A 23,035-nucleotide genomic window follows, 5' to 3' on the forward strand; every position below is an offset into this window, starting at 1 on the left:
GCCAGGAGCAAAATTTTAGGTAAGCAACTGTGCACCTGAGAGTGAAAATGAAACCCAAATTATGGGTAAGCAGAGTAGTTTGTTTTTTACATATTGTTTTTATAAAAGTTCACAGCAATAACACGCAAACAAACTCATTACCCGGTTATGGAAAACGAGGCCATTGGTACAAACTGGGACAGACTGAATTGTTCATGTGATACTCAGATCAACTTTATAACCAAATTGAAAAGATATCACACTATATTTTCTGTATATCTGTAACGAACAACAGAATTAAAAATATTGAATACAAAGCTAGCTGGTTGACAAAAAGCATTTACATTATGTCCCAACCACTAGAGGGGAGGAACACACATTAAAAATGTTCAATTTCTTCCAAAAACTGTATGACTGGCGCACTAAATTCTACAAATGAAGAAATGCTTAAATAAGACAGACAACATGTATTTGCTTACACTCTTTAATAGTTTTTTTTTGTGGAACATGGTGCTTTCCCCAAAGTTTACATTTAAATAATGGCGTTGCTTTATTTGTACATGACACACAAAATATCTAGAGACTAATCTGTCCCATGTGTCTTTTCCAAATCCTAGCTATAGTGCTTGCAGTAGGTCCCAATATGTCTGAAGCTATTTAAAACAGTAGTCCGTGAAAAGCAAATCTAACTGATATCATTCCAAAATAAATATTCAGTACATGTAGTTTACATTGAATTTTTGGATTAAATTTCTTACCATTATTTTCAAAATTATACAGACCAAAACACATAAGTATTCTGGGGTGATTGTTCAAAGAGAAGACTGAAATAATTGCTTTTCTGACAAATGGCTAGAGGTGACGCTGAAGTTGTCATACTGCCAAATGACACAAAATAAAGCTCAGGTGCACCCTCTGGTGTCCAGACCTGACCACAACAGCATTCGTTAGGACTGACTCTTTTTTACGACATACGGACATCATAAGCACTAGCACCTGAACAGTACCAGTGATCCACTGTCAATCAGTGGTTCAAAACTGAATGAATCCATTCTGCAGCTGCATTTGTCTGGTGTATTCCAGAGAACTTTCAACCGTTTACCACTGATGGTTGGGGTTTACATAGGTCTTTCAGGAACATGCAACATCCTCTCACAGGCATCCTGGTGTTTCTCTCTTTTTCATATTCCTCCACCCCCAACCCCATCCTTTCATCAGACATGTTTCTTCTGCTGAAGCACCACACTCCTCCTTTCACACATTCATCCTTTTCCCCACCTTCTCCGGTCCTCCGGTTCCCCCTTCCCTCTCAAGCGCCCCCCCCCCCCACCCCCACCCCCACCCCCCCTCATATGGGCGTGGCCCTCCACTCCTTGCCCTCGGTGAGCGCGCGCGGCTGGTGGATGAAGACGGTGTAGCGCACGCCCTGGTTGGCGGCGGCCCGGACGAAGCCGCTGTTGGCCGTCATGGTGACGGCGCGCAGCGAGTCGCCGGTGCCGAAGATGGTGAGCGAGCGGCGGTTGACCTTGGAGCTGGTGACCAGGCGGAGGGTGCGGTCCGAGGGCTGGTCCGGCACCACCCGCAGGCGGGCCAGCAGCTCCTCGGCCCGGGCCTTCTCCCCGGGGCCCCCCAGCGTGTCCAGGATCACCCGGAAGTCGTGCACGGCCGACTGGCAGGCGAACAGCTCCTTGCCCTGCATGAACTCCTCCAGCTTGGGCAGGACCTTCTCCTGCCGCTCCTGGGCCGCCTGCTCCGTCAGCACCTGCTCCCGGAAGGCGAAGTGGCAGTTGCCGTGGCTGAGCGAGGACACGTAGGTTATGAGCGTGGTGATGTCCAGGTTGGCCCGTTTGCACACGTCCACCTTCACCTCCGTCGGGAAGGCCAGGCTGGCCACCACGGTGGCCCGGTCTACCCTGGTGTGCAGGGCGTCCTCGTCGTCCTCATCGTCGTGCTCTTCCTCCCCCTGGCCCTCCTCGTCCCCGCCGCCCTCCTCTCCCTCCCCCCCGCTGCTGCCGTCCTCCTCGTCCTCGCTCCCCTCCTCCCGGGCCCCGCCCTCGTCCACCCCGCCGACCGAGTTGACGGCCACGATGTCCCCGCGCACGGAGATGCCCATCTCCCGCAGCCGGTCGGCCATGGGGCTGGACACCCCGTTGTAGAAGGCGAAGATGATGTGGGGGTTGCTGTACTGCACGGTCTGCTGGCGGCTGGCCTGCAGGAAGTCCTCGGCCTGCCGCACCACGCTCTTGTCGCCGTACTGGCCCCGCCCCTGCCAGATGTTGTGCAGCGCCTCGGCCTTGCGCCCGATGGCCTTCACCCAGGTGTGGCCGCCGTTGGCCACCACGTCCACCACCAGCGTCTGCTTGTGCCCGCCGGGGCCCTCGTAGGTGAAGACGTGCAGCACGCCCACCACGTCCTCCAGGCTCTCGGCCGACTCCACGATGGCCTTCAGGTGGGTGAGGTTGGTGCTCTGCAGGTGGGACTCCTTGATCAGCACCTTGCCCGCCTCCACCTTCTGCAGGAACTTGAGCTCGGCGCGCAGCTTGCTGCACAGCTTGGCCCGGCCCTCCACGCTCCGGGGCTGCTGGCCGCACAGCTGCTCCACCCGCCCCAGCAGGTCCTGGGCCTCTCTGATCCGATCCTGCAGCATGGACTGTGTTGCCATTGCTGGGACATCATTCCTAAGGGCGGACAATGGACACCGCTGAAAAAGGCACTGATGACAGATGCAGCGGAACCTTTCAAGTGCACATTCCGTGAACAGATAGCAATCCTAAACAACATCCAGCATGGAAACGCTCAGTATCCAGGAAGAGCTACCAGCACGATTCTCTTAAGACATGTTATGAGACAGTTCGTTATATCCTACGAGAAAAGCAAACTGATGTCCGAGTTCCTAACGTGGCTAACTAAAACTAGATTTATAGGTAACCTGTCCAACTACTGAACGTTAGCTACAACGTTATTACATTTCCAAGGGCTACGCATTTAGCTGGAATGACACGTTCATAAATTACGGTCTTACGGTTACAGCTATATGCACATTCCACATATTTACGTTAACAAATACGGCTTCACAGTGGTTTAAGATCGCTTTCTTACTAACTAATATGCTGGGGAAGAAATTTCCGGACCGGACACATTCATTGCCGTACCGTCTCCTCCCATCGCAGTTCACAATTAGCCACGCAAACACATTTCAAATATTAGCCAATCGCGGTAGTTCAATTAAAAGCGTAAACTTCAGCATAAATTAACATAACATAAGGAACTGCAAGTCGATATATCCGAAAACTTAACTTACTCATGGTTGTTATCTAAGTTTATACTGCTTGTCCGACGGCTCTCAATAACTAATCTAGCAAGCTAATGTAGCAAGCAAGCTCACTCCGTCTCGCGACGTTAGCTGGCTAGGCAGCTAAATACACGAACAACTAGCTAACGTTAGTCTAGCTGGTCACAACAACATTCAGCTACCTGTCATGTAGCTAGCTGGCTTCTTGAAAAAGTGACGTGTAAAGATTATAGCTATTGAAAAATCACTTACGAAAACCCGGCAAGTTAAAGCCCTCGCTGCTTATCTTGCTCCTGGTGCACAACCGTTAGTTCGAAGTCGCTCTGGTCTAGTGCTGCTGGTTGCGTTCCTGAAGTTCAAGGAAATGCCCAGACTTCCCTCTATGGTCAATGAGGATGTTCTTTTGTATAATTGCATTACTGCCACCTACTGTGTCGGAGGGGAAGCTATGGCTTAGTCATGCCCTAGCTCGGGGGTGGCTCGCTTAAGTAAACAGCTAGGACAGGAGTACCCATCCCTGTTCCTGGAAATCTTCCGTCCTGTTGGTTTTCACTCCATCCCAAACAAAGCTCACCTCATTCAACAGCTAGAGATCTTGTTGAGCTACTAGTTAGTAGAATCTGGTGTGCCAAATTTGGGTTGAAACAAATACCTACAGGACAGTAGATCTCCAGGAACAGGGTTGGGTGCCCCTGCCTTGGCTGTTTCGGAATTACTTAAGACCGCAAATCCCCAAAGGCCCCAGTACAAGCCATTATGAAGCTAGAAGGTCATCAGAAACTTCTGGATGTATCGAAAATATCATTCACACACAAAAACTGTCTCGGTCAAAACAAATACTAAAACTGTAAAAAAGAATTATAACAAATTTTAAATCCCTTTAAGGTTCTTTAACATCTGTATTTGCTGAAACAAAAGATAATCTTTTTGTTTTCCATATTTAAAATGCAAAATTAACTCAACATAAAAAGGTTCTTAAAAACCGTTCTTTACACGTTTATACTCACATATCATACGTGTGCACACTTGTTTGTATATATGTTCTTGCTACAAGTATGCAGTTGTGTTTTCATCTGATATATCAGCTCTTGTAGGTGACTTATAAGAAAATATGTATTCTCTGCTGCCTGAGAGGATCTCCCCATTTCTGAAGGGGGGACATAATTGATGGCAACACTTCTGAGTCATTACTTAGCAAGTGCTGAAGGCTGTATCTCCTGAAGTACTGTGAACACTCATTAGTGATTTTTAAAAAAATGTGTCAAATTTCATGCCAGGCAATATTGTCAGTGTTAATTTCCACCTAGTGTCCAATAAAGCACCTAAATTGATATGCATCATTAATGTGTTATCTTGTACGTGAAACATCTATACTACTTTGCGATATAACTTTTACCTAATTTTTAATTCCCATAAACCACCTTCTGTAAGTTCTTTAAGTGCCCTTTAATGGCAGCAGTATGCGTCTGCTCAACCTGCCCCCCAGTCTTCCATGTGGTGCAATGCTCTGCCTTCCAAAATAAACCCCATGTCCTGCATCTATTTCTCTTGCATCAGCTACGTATTTTGCATGAATGTAACTTAAAATGCAGCGTTTCTAATTGTACGAATGGACAAAGTACAGTATATGGAGGCTTCAGCTGATCTCTTTGTTATTTAGTTCACAGTGAAATAATCTCAGATTTGAACAATGTTAAGCATCTCGGGCTCTGTAGGAAACTTGGATGTGGGCCGTGCTTGACTGACCACAAGCAGTTAAAGTTTGTGCCAAGGGGTTGATAAAATGTGCCTTAATGAGAGTATTAGCCAACTCCATTATGATAATAATAATGATCAATCACAGCAAACTGTCCTTTGGTCATGCCTCGTTGTCATGGTGCTGCGTGTCAGTTGGTGGTGCCCTGTGGCCCTGCGGCCCCCTGTTTGCGGAAACACGGGGGGGGGGGGGTGGCGGGGGAACAATACGAGGCCCCTTGCCGAGACAAGCGTTAGGCACTTCACGCTAATGTCAATTAATGGGAGAGTAGCATAAAGTGCACAGGCTCCCCTGGGTGACGTGTCATGCATGAAGACTTGAAAGGGCTGGCCAGGAAAGCCCCTCCCCTTTTGGAACCAAGCAAACGTCAAGCGGTTCCGTTGTCATAAGCCAGCCAGCAGATGTTTACCTCGCCAGAGTTTGGGCTAGCTAACAGGACCGTTTTTTTTTTCACACTCTCATTTTTCATTTTACAGCAAGACTCAGGGAGTAAATTGTGAATTTCCCCTGATAGCGCAGCTGCCAAGATTAGGAGTAGCCAAGAAATAGTAACGCATTGATTTACAGCTATTAACTGTCAGTTTGTGTTTCCAATTCTCTGGCTCACATCACCGTTTGGAGGTCGCTTTCATGGTGTAATCGCTGAAATATTGAATTGTAGTCTGGATGAAACTGAATGTTCTTGTTTTAAGGTTTTGGGGAAACTGTTAACAACATTTCCCTGAGGCTATTCCACTCAGACAGAAATAATAATATCAATCAATTGTGCTGTTAATCATATATTTGACATCATTTCAGGGAGATGACAAAATGTAAATGAATTAAGTAATGAAAATAAACAATCCTTCACCTGACTCAGTAGTTTTGATGACTTCATAACGGATCTTAGTGATTCTGAATGCTGAATATTCTTTAATATATCAATTTAGTGGATAGGCATGATTTCTGCTCACCTTATCAAGGGAAATTTAACAATCCAAATAATCCTTACGAGATATCTTACCTATTTATTTAACTGAAATTTGACCCGACAACGGGTTACCGATCTTATCTGAGAAGGGCTGGTGTGGGAGCAAGCTTTTGTTCTAACCCAACAGAAAAAACACCTGATTCAACAAATTGAGTAGTCACAGCCTCCTCAATCAAAACATTTATCTGTTGAATCAGGTGCTTTAGTACTGTGGTAGAACAAAGCCTTGCACTAATGACTACCTTTCTCCGACAAAATTGGACACCCAAGGACAATACCAGTCGATTTAAAGTTGCAGGACAATGGAAGTCCACCTGGGATTTGAACCCAAGTTATTAAATAATCTTTTAAAAGTTACTCCAGGTGTTAGAAATGTTGACAGTAGCTACAACTCCGAAGAATAAGTGGGACATCACTTCTTAAAATTTAGGAGGAAACTGTGTTTTGATTGCCCCCTGCGTACATTATTCCATGGTTGGGCCTGCATGCACGTCACATGGTCATACCTTTGTGGACATTTTGGCTATGACTGCCACCGTGGTCTGTTGACAAGTCGAGTATGGCGGAGATGGACAGGATGAAGTATTTAATATGTTTTGAGGTGTTTACTCTGCAGAAGGAATAGTGATTGGGGTAGCTGGATGAGATGTTTACATTTTCCAAGTCTGCATTAACTCAGATCAAGACATGAATTTGTTGTCAGTGTATATTAGGACTTCATAACTGGTTATTTGTTTATCTCAATGGAATGATTGCAGCATTTGGTACACTATTTAGAGAAGGTCCGTCTTGGCCCAGGCTGACAGTCTAATGTAACGGTGAGAGAGATGGCCTTATAACTGGAAGGTTGCGGATTCAATTCCCGTGTAGAGCACTGCCACCGTACCCATAACCAAGGTACTTAACCAGAAAATATCCAGTTCTTGCTCCAAAATTCCCTTATGGAAAAAGTCCAGCATGGTGAACCGATTTTTTAATTCTCTGTAAAAAATGAATTTTGTGAAAACAGGGATGGATGAAATACTGCCCTCATTGTATCTTCGGATAGGATTGCGAGCCGCTTTTAGAAAACGGCATTGTGTTCATCTCCTGAACCTCATGACTCATAACAGCGCCATGGCTCATTTGGACTACATTGTGCCTGAGTTTGTGTTTACAGTACAAGATTAAAGCCACCGACATTGTTTATGGTTTTCTGCAAAGAGAGGACACTTTTTTTTTGGTGGGGTGGGGTGGGGTGGGGGGGGGGGTGTTGGGGGCAGGGAGATACTTGGAAAAGGGGCCCACAGCTGACCAGGTATTTGTACCAAATCAGAGTCAAATCAGAGCAGAATAAGGAGCTTCCAGGCCACAAGGACTGCCTCCATCCAAAAATGCACTTTTACTTTGACACCTGGAGCCTGGTTTATTTATTCCTAGCAGTCATGTGCATTAGTGAAAATCCAGATTTGGGCCCGAGTCTGGTGAAGCAGAGAATGGGGTTTGGCAGGATAGGACTGGGGCTTGGCACGTAACCCCCTTCCCGAAGAAGCCAACAGCCGGCTGATAAATGCGTGAGTCGAAGACAACGCGCAGTGAGCACAGACTACATCTTCCAGAATGCTCTTTCCCACGTTATAAGGAGCATATTGTCCTTTAACAAAATAAACTGACATTTTTCAATAAAATCGTCGCCGAAAACCTCTCGATCAGAACGGAAATGCATTGTACCACGTAATACCATCTTGTTTGCCATTATGCTTGCGAATATATGAATTGTGGTTTCGACAGATGTTGCCACTGAAATACTCGTTTTTATTAAAAAAAGAAAGAAAAAAAAAGAAAAGAAAAATCAATATATTCTTCAGTGGTTTCCATAAAGCTATGTGCTATCAAATTTCCTGCGGTCAACCAAATGTCAATGAATGCCTTGCCTCGTTCCGACTTTCCCAGAATCATAAATTAGAATAGCTTGTCTGGCTTTTCAGTTTAGTTTTAGTTTTGGATCATGAGATGAAAGTCAAAACCTTAAGTATAAAACATAAGAGAACTGCAGAATAATGTTTTTTTTTCTTCCGTATGAGTCATGAAGTATAGCAGTAGAGCACACTTAGCATCTTTATAAATATGAACATTGCAGCCTGCTCGCCGACACGTCAATAGAGACACGATCAGCTGAAAAGGTTATAGGAAACGACATTAATGCTAATATAACTGCATCATTATTTTACATAAACATTCCTATATCGCTGGTTGACTTATAATTACAACATGTGTACACAAATTTGAAATATTATTATTTTAAAATAATAGAAAAAAATAGAAAAATTTGTGATTTTTAGAAATCAGGACGCTTAGTGAAAACTTGCTGTTGTTTTCCTTGTCCTTTTATTTTCACACTGCCATGGTTGACCTGCAATACTGAGTTAGGTTCTTGAGTTGATTTTCATGATTCACTTTATCAAGAAAGTTAACAAAGCAGTTATGTATGCATACAGTTGGATTGGAGTGCTTATGAACGTAATTTATTTTTATGTTGTGCCTCAAATATAAAACCTGAGATATTATTCATAGGTTATCCAAGTTAAATGTTACGGTATTTAAAAGGTATCGGATTTGATGGAGGTTCAAGAATATGTTTGTTTTTAATCTAATGGCCACTAGAGGGCTACGATAGCTTCATAGCCACATCTGCATTTAGTTTTGGGACGTCATTCTTAAAAAAAAAAAGACTTTCTGAAGACGTAGTCTACATCCTCCCCAGCCCCTAATTTCTAAGTTATATGAATATATGCAACAGAGTAAGACACACGTTGGCGGCCCAATTTAGTATAATTACAGTATTGTGTACAGTATGTGTGGACACCAAAGTCTCCCCACAGTGCACACAATAAAACAAAATCATTATGCATTTCCACAGATTTATTCCGTTAATCAACGCTAGCATTTCATATGCCCTATAGGCAGGGTAGTGAGTAGAGTCCACACGCAGCTCTGCAAACTGTAAGGATGCATGTTTTTCGATGGTCGTGTTACTCGTACTTCTTTTACTCGTTCATTATTTAAATGATTTTCGAGTTTGCGGTCACTTTAAATCTGTACCAGCCCACTTGCCTTTCCTACGAGAGACTGACATGTTCGGAGAGAGGAGGATTCAGAGCTGAAAGTCTGTAAGCAGCGTCAAACGGACGCTCGGTTTGTGTCTGCCTGGTTAGTGCGTTAGTTGATGCATGGGCATCGACGCAACAAGTTAGAGTTAGTTTTAAGATTTTTCTTTATAGAACCGAGCACAGTTTAGTGACCGCCATGACGACCTGGATTACAGAACACATTTATCCACGTTCTGCCGGGGAATGCATTTGAGTTTTAAAAAACTGTGGCTTGGAAAGATTGCATAATGCTGGGACGGCTCTTTTTCCCCGTTATGCTGTCAAGGTCTGGATACAGGATTTAAGTGCTACGGTCCCGCGACAATTTCTCTTCGAAAGGAGTTTGAGAATTCTTCCTTTTTTGCTCGTATTTGAACTTACAGGATCTTGTTGGATTACCTTTTTAAACGTAATTTTATGGATACTTCAGGATTGTGTGGATAGATTATGCATTCGGCAGGATGGGTGCGAACAATGGGAAACAATGTGGAAGCGAGGGTAAGTGGACTTCTATAAAAAAATAAAAATGTACTGACTTTCAATAGAAAACTTTCCGATACGATTTTGGAGACGTGATTAAATCCCCTCAGTACTTACAGTATACATTACAGTTATCTGTGGATTTTCTATAACATACTTTAGTTGTGTAAAATTGTATTTTTCGGTCCATAACTTTTGAAACCAATCTTTGTCTTGGAGAAACGGGCGTCTTCGTTCTGTAATGAAAAGGTACTGTTTGTCAAAGCACGAGAGACTGTTATCATGTCCGTCGGCAATTAGATGCGCATCTCTGACAGAAGAGCTTTTTCTGTCACTTTAGCCTGTCTCTGACGTCTCACTCGTGAGAGTGACATATGATACGATTTTTTTAGAACATCCAAGTCGTTATATCCAGGCCCACTCTTTAATACATTCTGCTACTTCGCCATATAAATCACAGACGATATCACAGCGTGCACATACGCAATTTACATAATTAGGATAGTATGCTATTTGATATTTGCGACTATACAGTCTAATGTTTCATATATCAAATCAGAATAGGAGAAAAAGCAGGGTTATTCTTATTTTGTCAGTAGACGTCTTGGAGCTTTATGTGCTGCACAGTACAATGTTCAGTCAAAAAAAAAAAAAACTATGATATAGTACTTTTTTAACTGCCAGGTCTAATAGCGTGGTCCCCCTTGGACTCGCATGAACTGCTAGAGTTGATTTAACATCGTGCATATTGCTCTGTGTGGAACAAACTTTCCAATGTTAATTCAGTTTCGTGGGAGTTCAGATTACCTTCCCAGACCTTGAGTTGTGAGTGGCCTTTGCCTCGTGCTCCATTCTACTTACCCCTCAGTTTCCTTAGCGACGACTTGACAGCTTTTTATTTATTTGTTTATTTATTTATTTATTGCTGCATTTACTGTTTTTTTTTTTTTTTTTTTTTTTTTGCAAGCAGTGCTTACCCCTCAAGTTTTATTGGTCCTTTTAAGTGGAGCAGTCACATTTATTTTGTTTGTTTGGGGGGGTTCTTCCTCCCATAGTTCTGGTCATGGTCTGTTTGTGGGGAAATATGTCACTGGCACTCAACCTGGATGGCTGAGAGATTCCATTCAGCAGGCTTTAGTTATATGTTGTAACTTGGGGTACATTTCTCATTCAGTTCCAGCTGAAGTCCACACAACCTGTAGGAAACTAATGGCCTTGGTGTGCAAATAATCAGTTGATGTGGGTGCTCAGTTTGTCCCCATCAATTTAAAATAAATAAATAAATGCACACTGCAGTGTTGTATTCAGCTTCTTAGTAAAATATTATGTACACATATTAATAAAATTATGAAAAATGGTTCAAAGCCACCAAGCCCATTTCAGATTTGGGTAAGATTTCAAACAGTCAGGGCTAAAGTGATGTTATGTTTGTTTGCCACTGTTAATGGCCAGGTGAGCAACACCCTTGATAGCACAACATGTGCCAAGAAGATCAATTACCTTCAAAGTTAACACAAGGAAATTGAAAGTTTTGTACATAAAAGACAAACTGAACCACACAAAGAGTGATTATCATGTTTCAATTTCCCTGTTCTACAAGACTGTGATACAGTTTGTAGATATCAGATAAAACTTGAAGACTGGAAACACAACGCATGTATAATTTTTTTGGAGTGTAATGTTTTCTTTTTCGAGACACCCATCCAATTTTTAACCTTTTGCTGTCCCTCTAACATGTCTGTCATGTTGGGCAATTGTACATCCCACTCTAAAGTCTGCGCAGTGTTTGTGGTGATGTGTACAGTGTTGCACTCACAGCCGTGAAAGAGAAGGAACATGGGATCCTACGAGTATAAGAAAGATACATTAACGTGTTGCAGGTGTTTGTTTACAGAAAGATGAAACGGTCTCCCAAACAAAAATGTTAAAAAAAAGGGGGGGAAGGATAGTGCATATAAATACCACAGTCCCCCCCCCCCCCCCCCCCCCGTGCTCCGATCTCCTCCTTTTAAACTGGACGGTGTGTCTGAAAGCGTACTGGAGAAACTCGACTCTGAGGGCCAAATTAATAACACATTACCAGTCTGGTCGCAGAATCGGAGCAGTAATCTGTGTCCCAGCAAGCGCCCCCCACCCCAGCCCCCCACCCCCCGGAGGAGGTTTCTATGGAGTACGTTTTTTTTTTTTTTGCGGGGAGGCAAAGCTGCACATCAAAGTCCCCCCTCTGGCCAAGTCGCCGGTGATTCACCGTAAAGAACAGCCGGACGTCTGCGTGGCCGCGACCCCCTGGCGCGGCGCGGCGTAGCGCGGGCTGACGTTTGTTAGCGCCGATGCGTTTTTGTGCGCCGGGGTTCGAACCCGTCCCGTCCCTTCCCCCCCCCGGCCGAGCCTGGTTTTGATCAGTCGCTCGATCGTAGCCGCTCGCCGTTTCTTTACGATATCAGCAACTCAATACGCCCGGATGGGGATAAACAAAGAAATTCCCAGAATTTCACGAGAGAGAGAGAGAGAGAGAGAGAGGGAGAGAGAGAGAGAGCCTTTAAGCGCGAGGGCTGGTGATGCGTCCTGGGAGGAAATGTAACCTCTACTCCTGTGGACGGTTCGATGTTGGGGGAAAAAAAAAAAAAAAAAAAAAAAGGAGTGGCTCTCCGCAGTGTCAAAATTCTTTAGCGCAGAGCTCAGGAGGAGCGGCGCTGAGCCCGACTAGAGTTACGGCTCGTTGTGAGTCTGGCTCGGGCCCGGATCTCGGTCCGACGCTGTATCGCATGCCAAAGCCCCGTCGTCTCTGCCAGCGAAACGGCAGAGCCGCATTTGGCGATGACATAAGCAATACCACGCAGGCGAGTTAGAGGGGAAGAACGGTGGGTAAGGTGGCTGCACAGCTGTTGTTCCACCCCCCTGCTCGCGTGCGGAGGGGATCTTGAGAACTGGTGGAATGGGTCTATGTGCTGTGGGTAAAGGTGACAAGCCATTAAGAACCACTGGTGTTCTGTTACACTCTCAGAAAAAAAAGGTATGAAACAGTGCCTGTAAAGGTACAGATGCTTGTCACAGGGGTGGTACTCTAGAGTTCATAAAATTGTACCCCTACTCAGCAATACATAATTCATTTGTAGGGTGGGCTACCTTTTTTGCTTGTAAAAGGTACTTATTAATACCAAAATAGAACATTATTCTACTTTCAGCGTACACTTGCCAAATTTGTTCCCTAAAGAACAAAAATGTATAGTATATGACCAAAAGTATCTGGACACCCCTTGGTCTGGGGCTGTTTTGCATGGTTTGGTCCAGGCCCTTTAGTTCCAGTGAAGGCAAATCTTAATGCTACAGCATACGATCACATTCTAAGCACTTCTGTGCTTCTAACTTTGAGGTAACAGTTTGGGCAAGCCCCTTTCCTGTATCAGCATGACAGTGCCCCTGGGCACACAGTGAGGTCCGTATAGAAATGGTTTTGTTGAAATTGGTCTGCACAGAGCCCTGACCTCAACCCCATCCAGCACCTTTGGGATCAATTGGAAAAGCCAACTGCAAGCCAGGCCGAATCGCTGAATCATCGCCCTCACGAATGCTCTTCTGGCTGAATGGGAACGCATTCCGACCGCAATGCTCCACCATCTAGTATAAAGCCTTCCCATAAGAATGGAGGTTGTTATAGCTGCAAAGGGTGGACCAACTCCATATTAATGCCCATCATTTCGGATGAGATGTTGGATGTCAGGCAGGGCCTTTTGGACATGTAGTGTACCTCCACTGTAACTGTAGTGTAAACTAATGACAGAGCCCTGAATTCCCATCAAGTTCTCGCCCTTAACGAGGGTTCAGCTAATCAATTAGGCCCGAGGAGCGAACTCGGAGGAGACGCCTGTGTTGCCGTGTTAGTGCTCTAAGAGCTCCTCGGGGTCAAATATACCTCACAAGATGGAAGCGAAGGCATGCGGGAAAGTAATTACTCCACGTGCAGTTAAGGGAGCGGCGGGGAAGCCGGACGGCTCCCGGTGACATTTTCAGACTCTGAGCAGGAAGTTCTTACCGAGAAGGTACGAGTGCGGGTTGCCAGTCTGTTCCCCAGTGGGAATGAAAGCTGACGCGATGTCAAAGTAAGAGCAGGTCTTTGGTGGGGAATACTGTCTCATCTGGCAACCCGGCTTCGGTGGACGTTGCTTTAATGAGTATAAATGAAGGGCTGCCTGGCAGTTTACCAGCATTCGAGCAGCTGGATTTTAAAAAGGTCTCCTGCCCCCCCCCCCTTCCCCTAAAGTATAAAAACACGGTCGATCACTGAATGAGTCATGTGAATTAGCAAATTAAAAATGGGTTTGACGAGAACCTCAGCTGCGAAACAAATCCAGACCGTTCAAGCGTTTTACCATGCAGCCATTCTGCTGTGTGTGTGTGTGTGTGGCGTGCGTGTTTGTGTGTGTGTGCGTGCGTGTGTGTTTGTGTGCGTGCATGCTCACATGCACGTGTGAGGAGTGTATACCAGTGCTCTCCATAATGAAAAAAACAAAAATATTTTTCTTCGCTCTGCACTCCACAATTTAAGATTTGTAACCAAACAATTCAAATGAGGTTTAAGTGCGGATTCCCAGCTTTTATTAAAGAGTATTTTTATACATTTTTGTTTCACCATGTGGAAATTACAGCACTTTTTATGCATATTTATATCTACACTACATGGCCAAAAGTATGTGGAATATTCCTGCAGGGATTTGCTTCTATTCAACCAGATGAGCATAAGTGAGGTCGGGCACTGATCAGGCAATTAGGCCTGGCTTGCAGTTGGCTTTCCAATTGATCCCAAAGGTGTTGGATGGGGTTGAGGTCAGGGCTTTGTGCAGGCCAGTTATGTTCTTCCACGCTGTTCTCAACAAAACCATTTCTATATGGACCTCGCTGTATACCCAGTGGTATTGTCATGCTGAAACAGGAAAGGGCCTTCCTCAAACTGTTGGGGAAGCACAGAATCTTCTAGAATGTGATTGTATGTATGCTGTAGCATTAAGATTTGCCTTCAGTGGAACTAAGGGGCCCAGCCCAAACCATGAAAAGCAGCCCCAGACCAAGGGGTGTCCAGATACTTTCGGTCATATAGTGTATGTATTTATATGCATGCGCTCAGACGCATATGAACTGTAATCACAAGAAGGTGGAAGGCATTCAGTAGCTACTTCGTGGAACTGGGGGCGAGTTTCCTGTGTTGGCTCTGGCTTGAGTTAGTGCGGCAGCAGTAGCATTGTTTTAGTGACATACATCAACGCTTACATAAGACTCTGAATGAAACCGTGCGCTCCTGTATGCAATTTACTGTCCTGGCACCCACTTGCGAGAAGCTCTCCGTGGTAAATGGCCTGTCAGTTTATATACTCAGACTGGTTGAAATTATGGTTCAGTTCATGGACCCATTCTCTTAGAGAACAGCTTGTTCTTCTTGCAGTAGTTCTAATACTGAAGTTTTAAGAATTTACAAAATGAAATATTTATCCGAACTTTTGCCTATGTCTTACCATGTGATGTTCAGTAATAATTTAGCTTAGTGTTGTGTGCTTTAATTGCATTTCAAATGAGGAAATAACTTCCTGTGCCTTTCTGTGTGGAGTTTGTATGTTCTCCCTGTGTCCACGTGGGTTTCCTCCCGCAGTCCAAAGACATGCAGGTAGGCTAATAGGTATGAGTTAGTGGGTGAATGGTGGGTGTGTCCTGCGATGGATTGGCGACCTGTGCAGAGAGCATTCCTTGCACTCGTCCAATGGATAGGTTCCGGCCCCCCAATGACCCTGAAGTGGGGGGCTGGATTCAGGTTAGCCATTATCTAACCTGAATAAGCAGGTCAGATAATGGCTTGATGGAAGGATTCACCTGAATGGTCACATGAAAATATGACAATACTCATGTACAAAGTATTACAGCATTTCAGTGTGGAGTGAAATGTAAAAGTGAATGGTTCAGTGAAACATTTGACAAATAAGTGGCAACCCAGGTGGCAGTAAACAAAATCACAATTTAAAACAACAAAGACCCCAAATCTATTGTACAACCGCATGAAGCAACGCTCTTTGTAGGCCTAAATCTTTATCTGGAAGCTGCCATAGCAACCCTTCAAAACAGCAGGTTTCCTTCACAGATTCTTTCCGTCTGACTGTGCGAAACCGAGCATTGTGGGACGAGGGTCGACGCGCGAACCCCCCGTCTTCCCAGGTTTTTGCGCTCCGTTTTTTTTTTTTTTTTTTTATCGGAAAAACAACAGTCGACTTCATCTCCACCGAGACGCAAACCAGGCGGAAAGCGGCCCAAAAAGGAAGCGAGAGACAGGGCCCTGGGCACTCTTTAGCCCCCCTTGGTGCTTTGCGACGTTTCAGAGACGGGTGGGGACGGGGGGGGGGGGGGGCACTTTCAGGTTCGAGCCTTTTTAGAAAAAGAAAATGAACAAGGAAGACATGTTCTCAGACGAACTCTCGGTGGGTTTGCGAATGCGAAGGCGAAGTCTGAGGCTGCTGAGGAGATGGACTGCCAGCACGGGTTTTGGTCTGCCCCAACCAAGGCCAAGAATGCCGAGAGAGAGGCTGAGCAGGCTTTTTTAGAATTCTGTTTTCAGTTTGTGTGGGCGAGTATGTCCAACAGTAACAACAACAGCATAAAAAAGAGTGGAATGGAGAAACCTGAACTTCATTTTAGGACTGCACCATCAAATGAGTGCAAGCAGTGTGTTTATTCACCTGGTGTTCACAGTTGAAAGCGGTTAATAGTACTATGGGTGACGAGTCTGCAGCGTGTGGAAGACTTTGGTGAAGGATTCACCGTAGCTCCTGGGGTCAGCGAACCCCCCACACGACCCTGTAGTCAAAAGAAAGAGGGAGAGAGACAGAAAAACAGAGAGATATAGAGAAAGGGGGGGAGAGGGGCAGAAGGGTGGAGCACGTAAATGTGAATGAAGGAACAGGTGCGGTGGGCAGGAAGGTTTCTTATAGGGAATAAACGGAAGGGGAGTGTTTGAGACGTGGTCCCTCGCCTGAACCTCAGTTATTCCAGCTCCATTTAGCAAGGCATTTAGAGCTTTGCTTTTCCATTATATCCTTTTATTTTCTCATCATTTAGATCTGTCCAAAAACACACACGCGCACAAGTGCATGCTTACACACACATACACAGAATGTAAGTCGCCCTGGATGAGAGCGTCAGCTAAACGCCTAAAAACGCAAAGCTCTAAAAGAAGGAGAGAGGGCTGCGAGCACAAGTGTGGGGCGGTGGACCTCGGGAATTTGTGGTTTGACGGTAAACAGACACTCGCACGGGAAGGCTATTCCTCCTCAGCTATTTGCTGCAAATAGCTGCCACAACCGATTTCTTAACTCAGTCCGTGAGCCATGTGAAGAGTAGGTTTTTTTGGAATGTCTTTTAAAAAAAAAAAATTCTAAGTCAATTTACCAGTAGTGATTGTGACATCAGCCTTAGAATGTTCAGTTAAGAATGTTCTAATCACATATTTGTGATTTCATACTTTACCTTAAAGGGTTAATTCAGACTCTTCTCTAACGAGAAAGCGAACGATTATGGACAGGTTTAAACCTTTCGCTGGATTTGAAATTCCATGGTCATCTGTTTACCTCTTGGCCCCAAGAGGCTGTTAGCAGTTGGCTCTGCGCTGTGTGATTTACCTTGCACAGCCTGTGTAAGGAATTGCATCATGGTCATGGTGGTTTTTATTAAGTACTGTGTAAGAGACAGTAAGGACTGATCAGAGAGAAATGCTGCCCAATGAAAGTGGATACAGTCAACTTTGCGATCAGGGCAAGACACAAGAGTTGTATCACAGAGGCCTTGTGAAAGATTCATGAAGCAATCGCAGGCCTTTTTCCTTGATGTCACTGGCAAAGAGTCACTTTTTTTATTATCGAAAAAAAAAAGTAATGCTGGCTGAGTTACACATTTCTGGGAGCCAAGTTAACATTTCTGTGAGCGAATGAACTGATGTTTTCTAGAATTCTATCCAGGATGCCTTTTGCGCAGAAATAAATGAAGACGAAAATGTTAGCATTCCTAAAGCATGATAGGCAAATATGTAATTTGTGGTGCCAGGGAAATTATACAAGGTTGCGCAAAACAGGCCATTCAATTTTTCTGTTTCTTTACTGTATTATATTTCCCCATTACTGTTGCATCCCGTTGTGTTAAAATGCACTTTCATTCTGCCGTACTGTAACATCCCTAAGGTACAAAATGGTGACGGAAACACATGGCATTCCTGTCCAAATTGCATCGTTTTCAATATTTATAAACAGAAGTAAACATATAAACTGAGCTCGTCCTCCCGTGAAATTAAGACTTGAGATTTAACATTTCTAGCCTGGAATCTGACCTATTAGGTAAACATTTATAACCATGAGTAGACGCATTTACTCCCAAAGGTATCAAAGTGGGTGTGTGTTTGCTAGATGAGAGGTCTGTAACCCTGGTCCTGGAGAGCCACAGGTTCCTGCTGGTTTTCCCTGTTACTCTGCACTTGATTAATCAATCAGAGCAGTTGATTACACAGGTAACTCACTTCACCTGGTCACTTGTGTCTGAATTGGGTGCTGATTTTGAGGTGAAAACAAAAACCCTGCAGATCCTGTGGCTCTCCGGGACCAGGGTCACCGACCCCTGTGTTCGAGGGAAGGAGGGGAGCCATGGCAGGGTGTTCCCGTTGTGTGTGGAGGTACAAGTCAGCGACGGGACTGTAAGGTCTGTCAGCGTGTGGCCGTCGCTGTTGCAGTCGCTTTTCCCCTCCATCTTGTTCCAGGACATGAAGCCCTTGCGTGCCCTGCAGCGTTGGCCCGCTCCCAAAAAATTGACCTCAGATTTGGAATACGTTCTTTTCTGTAAAAAAAAAAGAAAAAGAAAAAGAAAAAAAAAACTTTCAGGAAATTTCAGGATCATGGAGTTTGTTGGAGTTGCGTGTTCTTTTGGCGATCATCTGGGTGCGTGCAGTTGCATGTGTGTGCCTCTACAGTATCTCATATGTGAGTGAGGGATAGATGAGAGTTTATTACCGGACAGTACACGCCATTTACTTGTGTACTTCTTATAAATGCTAATCGCACAGCAGTTGCCATATTTGGCATAAACAGTGAGTTGCTGCAGATATCTCCAAGATCAAGCTGGGCATCAGTTAATGCTCACTTAAATCGTCATAGAGAGCAATTTAAACCTTTTGTTTTTGTACTTAAAGGCAGTTACACATTTAACAGTGCCACTTTCCCAAAATGTGCACCTATGAAATGTGGGCTAATGCCCGTCATTCGCCTGAGTGTGCAGTTTGGTCGTACGGCTCTAGGTGTGTGTTCCTTTGTGCGAAGCGTTTGTCCGACTGTTCCTAGTTACTCACTGAGCTCCCCCTGGGGCAGTGCGATCTCCCAGAATGCAATATTGAATTTCTCGCAGTCGGGGTTGCGAGCGGGAAATCGACCTCATATGGTTCGAGTGTGTTCAGGCTTTGGGAGTGCTGTGCGCTCTACGGCTGAAATACAGACCTGATTTTACCCCCCAGGAGCCCCTTGCCATACCCCCCCCCCCCCCCCGACCTCCTCCCCATTCCATTAAAATCCCATTGAAAGAGTTGTTTTCAGTTTTGTTTTTTTTTGTTGTTATGGCCTCAACCCATCATGTGACCTTGGAGCATTGCCCAGTGTGGCCCAGTGGTGGGGATTGCCTTTCCAATAAGAATGAGACACCCCACTAAAGAAAAGATGATGTCTTCCCTACATTTGGGTTGTGTGTGTGGGTGGGGGGGGGGGGGGGTGTTCTTACTGAAAATTGTTCATTTGCAGGATTTCAGTCGTTTTCTACACAATCAATCTCATGTGATACGAATTGCAAGGACATCATTTATATTTTAAAATGAAGTCATATTTTCCATGTATATATTTAATTCCGTTACATCAAACCATACAGTGAAGGTACGCTTTGGTGGTCTTAAATTATATAATTATATATATATATATATATATATATATATAATATTTTCATATCTGAGAGTTTTGACTGCGGCCGCGTTATGGCTGCCATAGCAGAAACTACTGGGGTCTCTCTGCTTTCGGATCGAGGCTATAAATAATGCTGGTATGGTGCAGCGAATAGCATGACCTCATAACACGGCAGTAATGGCATGGTGGAGGCATCTCGTGTTATTGCAATGTCAGTGGTTAATTTTGACACACCACCAAAACTACCGTAATTGAGGGGCTAAACTGGAAAATGACAGGCCTGGCGTGCTCGGTTGCTATCAGAAGGATTATTAACCAGAGGTGTTAAAAACACCCTGCTGCCATCCTCTCGCCCGCAGTGACCACAGGGTCCAATCTGGACCCACACGCTGAAAAAGGCAAACGCTCACATAGTTTTCACTTCCGCGCCGGCTATTTTTAATCGCCATTTTGTGAGTTTGTGTGTCTTTGCTTGTGTGTCATGTGTTGTGTTTGTGAGCGTGTTTGTGAAAACCCACGGTTTGAAAAAATATCTCAGACTTACTCATGCTGGTCCAGTGGTCACTACCCCCCCCCACCCCCCACCACACCACCACCAAGCTACTTGTGGGCAGTTTTTAAAGACCATGCCTGGAGAAAGTCATGCGATAAACAAGCGAGGTTAAAGCTCTTGGCTAGGCCCGATAGCTGGCACTCTTGTTTGGCTGACATCAGCAACTTTCTGCTGAGAGGAAGGCAGCCGCAGCTAGCGGCTAACCCCTGCTCCAGCGCAGAGAGAGTTTACTTTCTGTGAGTCATTGAGCGCAGACAACCAGATACACGTGGACCGTACCCGTTTAAATGAGACGTTTTTTTTGAGACTTCACAGAATTTGGTCCGACTGATATACAGCATGGTCCCTAACTTTCTAAATAGATTGAGTTCTTGCTTAAATGTGGTTTGATAGTGGTTTGTTTGAGCCCCATTTTGTTTTTATTTTCCCATCTAATTGCTGCTCACTGCTCGACATTTATTCGAAAGTGACTAAAATCCGTTGTAAAAACTCCAATAGTTTAAAGAGACAGTTTGTTTTTTTTGGTATTAGTTTCAGTTTTAGTGCATGTTTTCGATTGGCCCAAATGGTTTTTGTGCCCAACAAAGTAGGCTATACTTTAGATACTTAACAGATGTTTCTGGCGACCCACCAACTTTGCAATGACAGGTATCCGGGTTTCCCGTTCCAAAGCAAGAAAATGCACTTCAGATAACTTCAAAGCAGCTTGCTCTGTGATAAGGAGTTTCCAGACGCTATACGTACAGTACAAGCAGACTCATAGGATTTATTCACAGTCATAAACATAAAAATCTATGCTGTGACCAGTCCTTCTTCACAGCTCTAAAGCAGCACAAGCTCATTAGCTCCCCAGGACCTGTGGAGGAACGCTGATATAGGGAGCCTATGCCACAGTTTACTTCGGCCGGGGTTGCAAGGCCATAGGAACTAGTTCCAACTGAAAATAAGAACGAACATACATTTAAAAAAAAAAAATAACAGAATAATCTGGCAAACACGTACAACCCCTGGAGACATTACGTCACTCTGCAAGCTGCTTTGGAGTTGGCCCGCTTGAAGTGTATTATCTCGCGTTGGACCGCAAAACCCTTCAATAGCCTGATCTCAGCTGTTGTGCAGCCAGCGGGTCCATCAGAAACCTCTGTAAGTATCTACAGTATCCTTCATCGCACACATAAACTGTCTGGGGTCAAATCATATGAAATATAACAAACTCCATAAAGTGAAACTATCCCTTTAACACTTAATTCTTCTACCGATTGCTTAATGCTGTCATACGAAATCAAAGGTCAGTAAGAGCAGGAAGTAAATCATGTTTATTAGCGAAGATGGCTTTGCGAGGTTCACAGAGGAAGCAGTGAGGAAGAGATTGAATAAACTCTAAAAGGACAGGAACTAGGCCCCTGGCTCAAAAGTGGTGATTTTTCCATTTTTATTGATGGCTGACAAGTGGGGTTTTGCCTTTTTGGTCTAGTCCTTTTCCTGACAGAGATCCCCAAGAGGCCACAGAAGATTGATATTTCTCTCAAATCTAAGAATGGAGAAAAGGGCATAAACTGAGGGGTAGAAAAAAAAAACCTCTATTTTAAAAAAGTCTACTTCCCTGTGAGAGACATCGATGAAAGAGAAAATATATGCCTTGGAAAGTTTATACTGTCCATCCGAGAAGCCTCTCAAAACTGCTGATTTGGGGTAATGTTCCACGTGAACTGCATAATTATGTGTGAATCAGTCTTGTGTGGAAACGCAGGGCCTTCGTGACTAAAATTCCTGTCTGAGGCAGAGGATTGTAACACGTATTCAAAAAGACTACTGATGCAACAAAAATGCGGAATCATCTCGGAATTTAGAATTGCAGGGACTCACTGTGGTCACGTGATCAGTTGGCCGGATCACATGACTGCACACTCTGTGCCACCCAAAACGTCCAGATGTTCTGGCTGAAACATGAGGAGAGCGATGGCTTTCTGCTGAAGGTTGCGTCGATTGCCCTCGCTTCGGCTCTGCCAATTAAGCTGTGATTGGGTTTTTCCCGATTGCGTCACGGTTGGACTATGCAGTTTACTGGAAGCTTTACATTAGGAGTTGATTAAAAGCCATGCTGCAGACTGAAGTTCTCAGTGCTGTTGATTTGATTTTTGAATGCGGCCACGTCCTTGTTGTCCCCCCCCCCCCACCCACCCACCCCTTGTGGTCTATCTTCAGTACAGCTCAGTTGTGACTCATATCATCACATCATATTTGTGGCTGGGACAATCCACTGATGAGTGGATAGATGACAAGATTTATCCTGTCATCCATCTCTCTGCTGTGTCTGTATAGACAGCCCCCTGTGGCAGAAGAATGAAACAGGCTCCATTTATTCATTTTATTGCTCACCGCTGCATGTGCCAAGCAGGAATGGAAAATGTGCATTATGTACACCGTTACAAAAAAAGACATCAATAAAAGTATGCCTTAAGTTCATTTTGTCGGAACCAAATCCCAGGTAGTGTACTTAGAGTGCACTTTCACGTTACTTTCCACAAGTGAACTTCAATCACGGGTTAACATACTCAAAAATTACTTAGGATACAAAGTGTAGAAGTAGTTCATAATTGGTATACTTAAAGAATAGCTCCAGGAAATACTTAATATATACTTAAAATGGGCCAATTTAGCTTTATAAAGTACTTAAAATATTCTTGATATACTTAAGCGTACTGTACACATTTATGCACTCCTTTTTCATGAGGTTATTCCTTTGATTCCTTGTCTAGTTTTTCCTTTGTTCAAACGGCCTCTGAAGGTCTCTGGTGCTTCAGAGCACTATCTCCATGAGAACGGCAGTTCAGCACAGCCTTGGACAAGTTGAGTCAGAACCCCGTTTGCCATCATTCTGTGGGACTGTCGTTGCTGTTGGGACGGAAGACGAC

General features: G+C 44.4%; 2 protein-coding genes across 2 annotated transcripts in view; one reads left to right on the forward strand and one right to left on the reverse strand.

Moving 5' to 3' along the window:
* Window positions 1-1,306: 1,306 nt before the first annotated feature.
* On the reverse strand, window positions 1,307-3,650 carry c8h7orf25 (chromosome 8 C7orf25 homolog). Its single transcript, XM_035427780.1, has 2 exons — window positions 3,524-3,650; window positions 1,307-2,657 (listed from the first exon to the last, which is right to left on the reverse strand). Exon 2 carries the CDS (start codon window positions 2,639-2,641, stop codon window positions 1,328-1,330), a length of 1,314 nt encoding a protein of 437 aa, XP_035283671.1. The 5' UTR covers window positions 2,642-2,657; window positions 3,524-3,650; the 3' UTR covers window positions 1,307-1,327.
* A 5,294-nt stretch (window positions 3,651-8,944) lies between these two features.
* fbxl7 (F-box and leucine-rich repeat protein 7) overlaps window positions 8,945-23,035 on the forward strand; it is a 69,504-nt gene continuing 55,413 nt past the window's right edge. The window contains exon 1 of the mRNA XM_035429927.1: window positions 8,945-9,623. Within this exon, the coding sequence (XP_035285818.1) occupies window positions 9,587-9,623 (37 nt within the window). The 5' untranslated portion in view covers window positions 8,945-9,586. The remainder of the gene's footprint in view (window positions 9,624-23,035) is intronic.

This window comes from Anguilla anguilla, chromosome 8 (assembly GCF_013347855.1).
Source record: "Anguilla anguilla isolate fAngAng1 chromosome 8, fAngAng1.pri, whole genome shotgun sequence".
In the NCBI taxonomy this organism is placed as follows: Eukaryota; Metazoa; Chordata; class Actinopteri; order Anguilliformes; family Anguillidae; genus Anguilla; species Anguilla anguilla.

Excerpts from the sequence above, each read along its gene's own strand:
- c8h7orf25 (XM_035427780.1), bottom strand. The coding sequence starts at position 2,641 with ATGGCAACACAGTCCATGCTGCAGGATCGGATCAGAGAGGCCCAGGAC.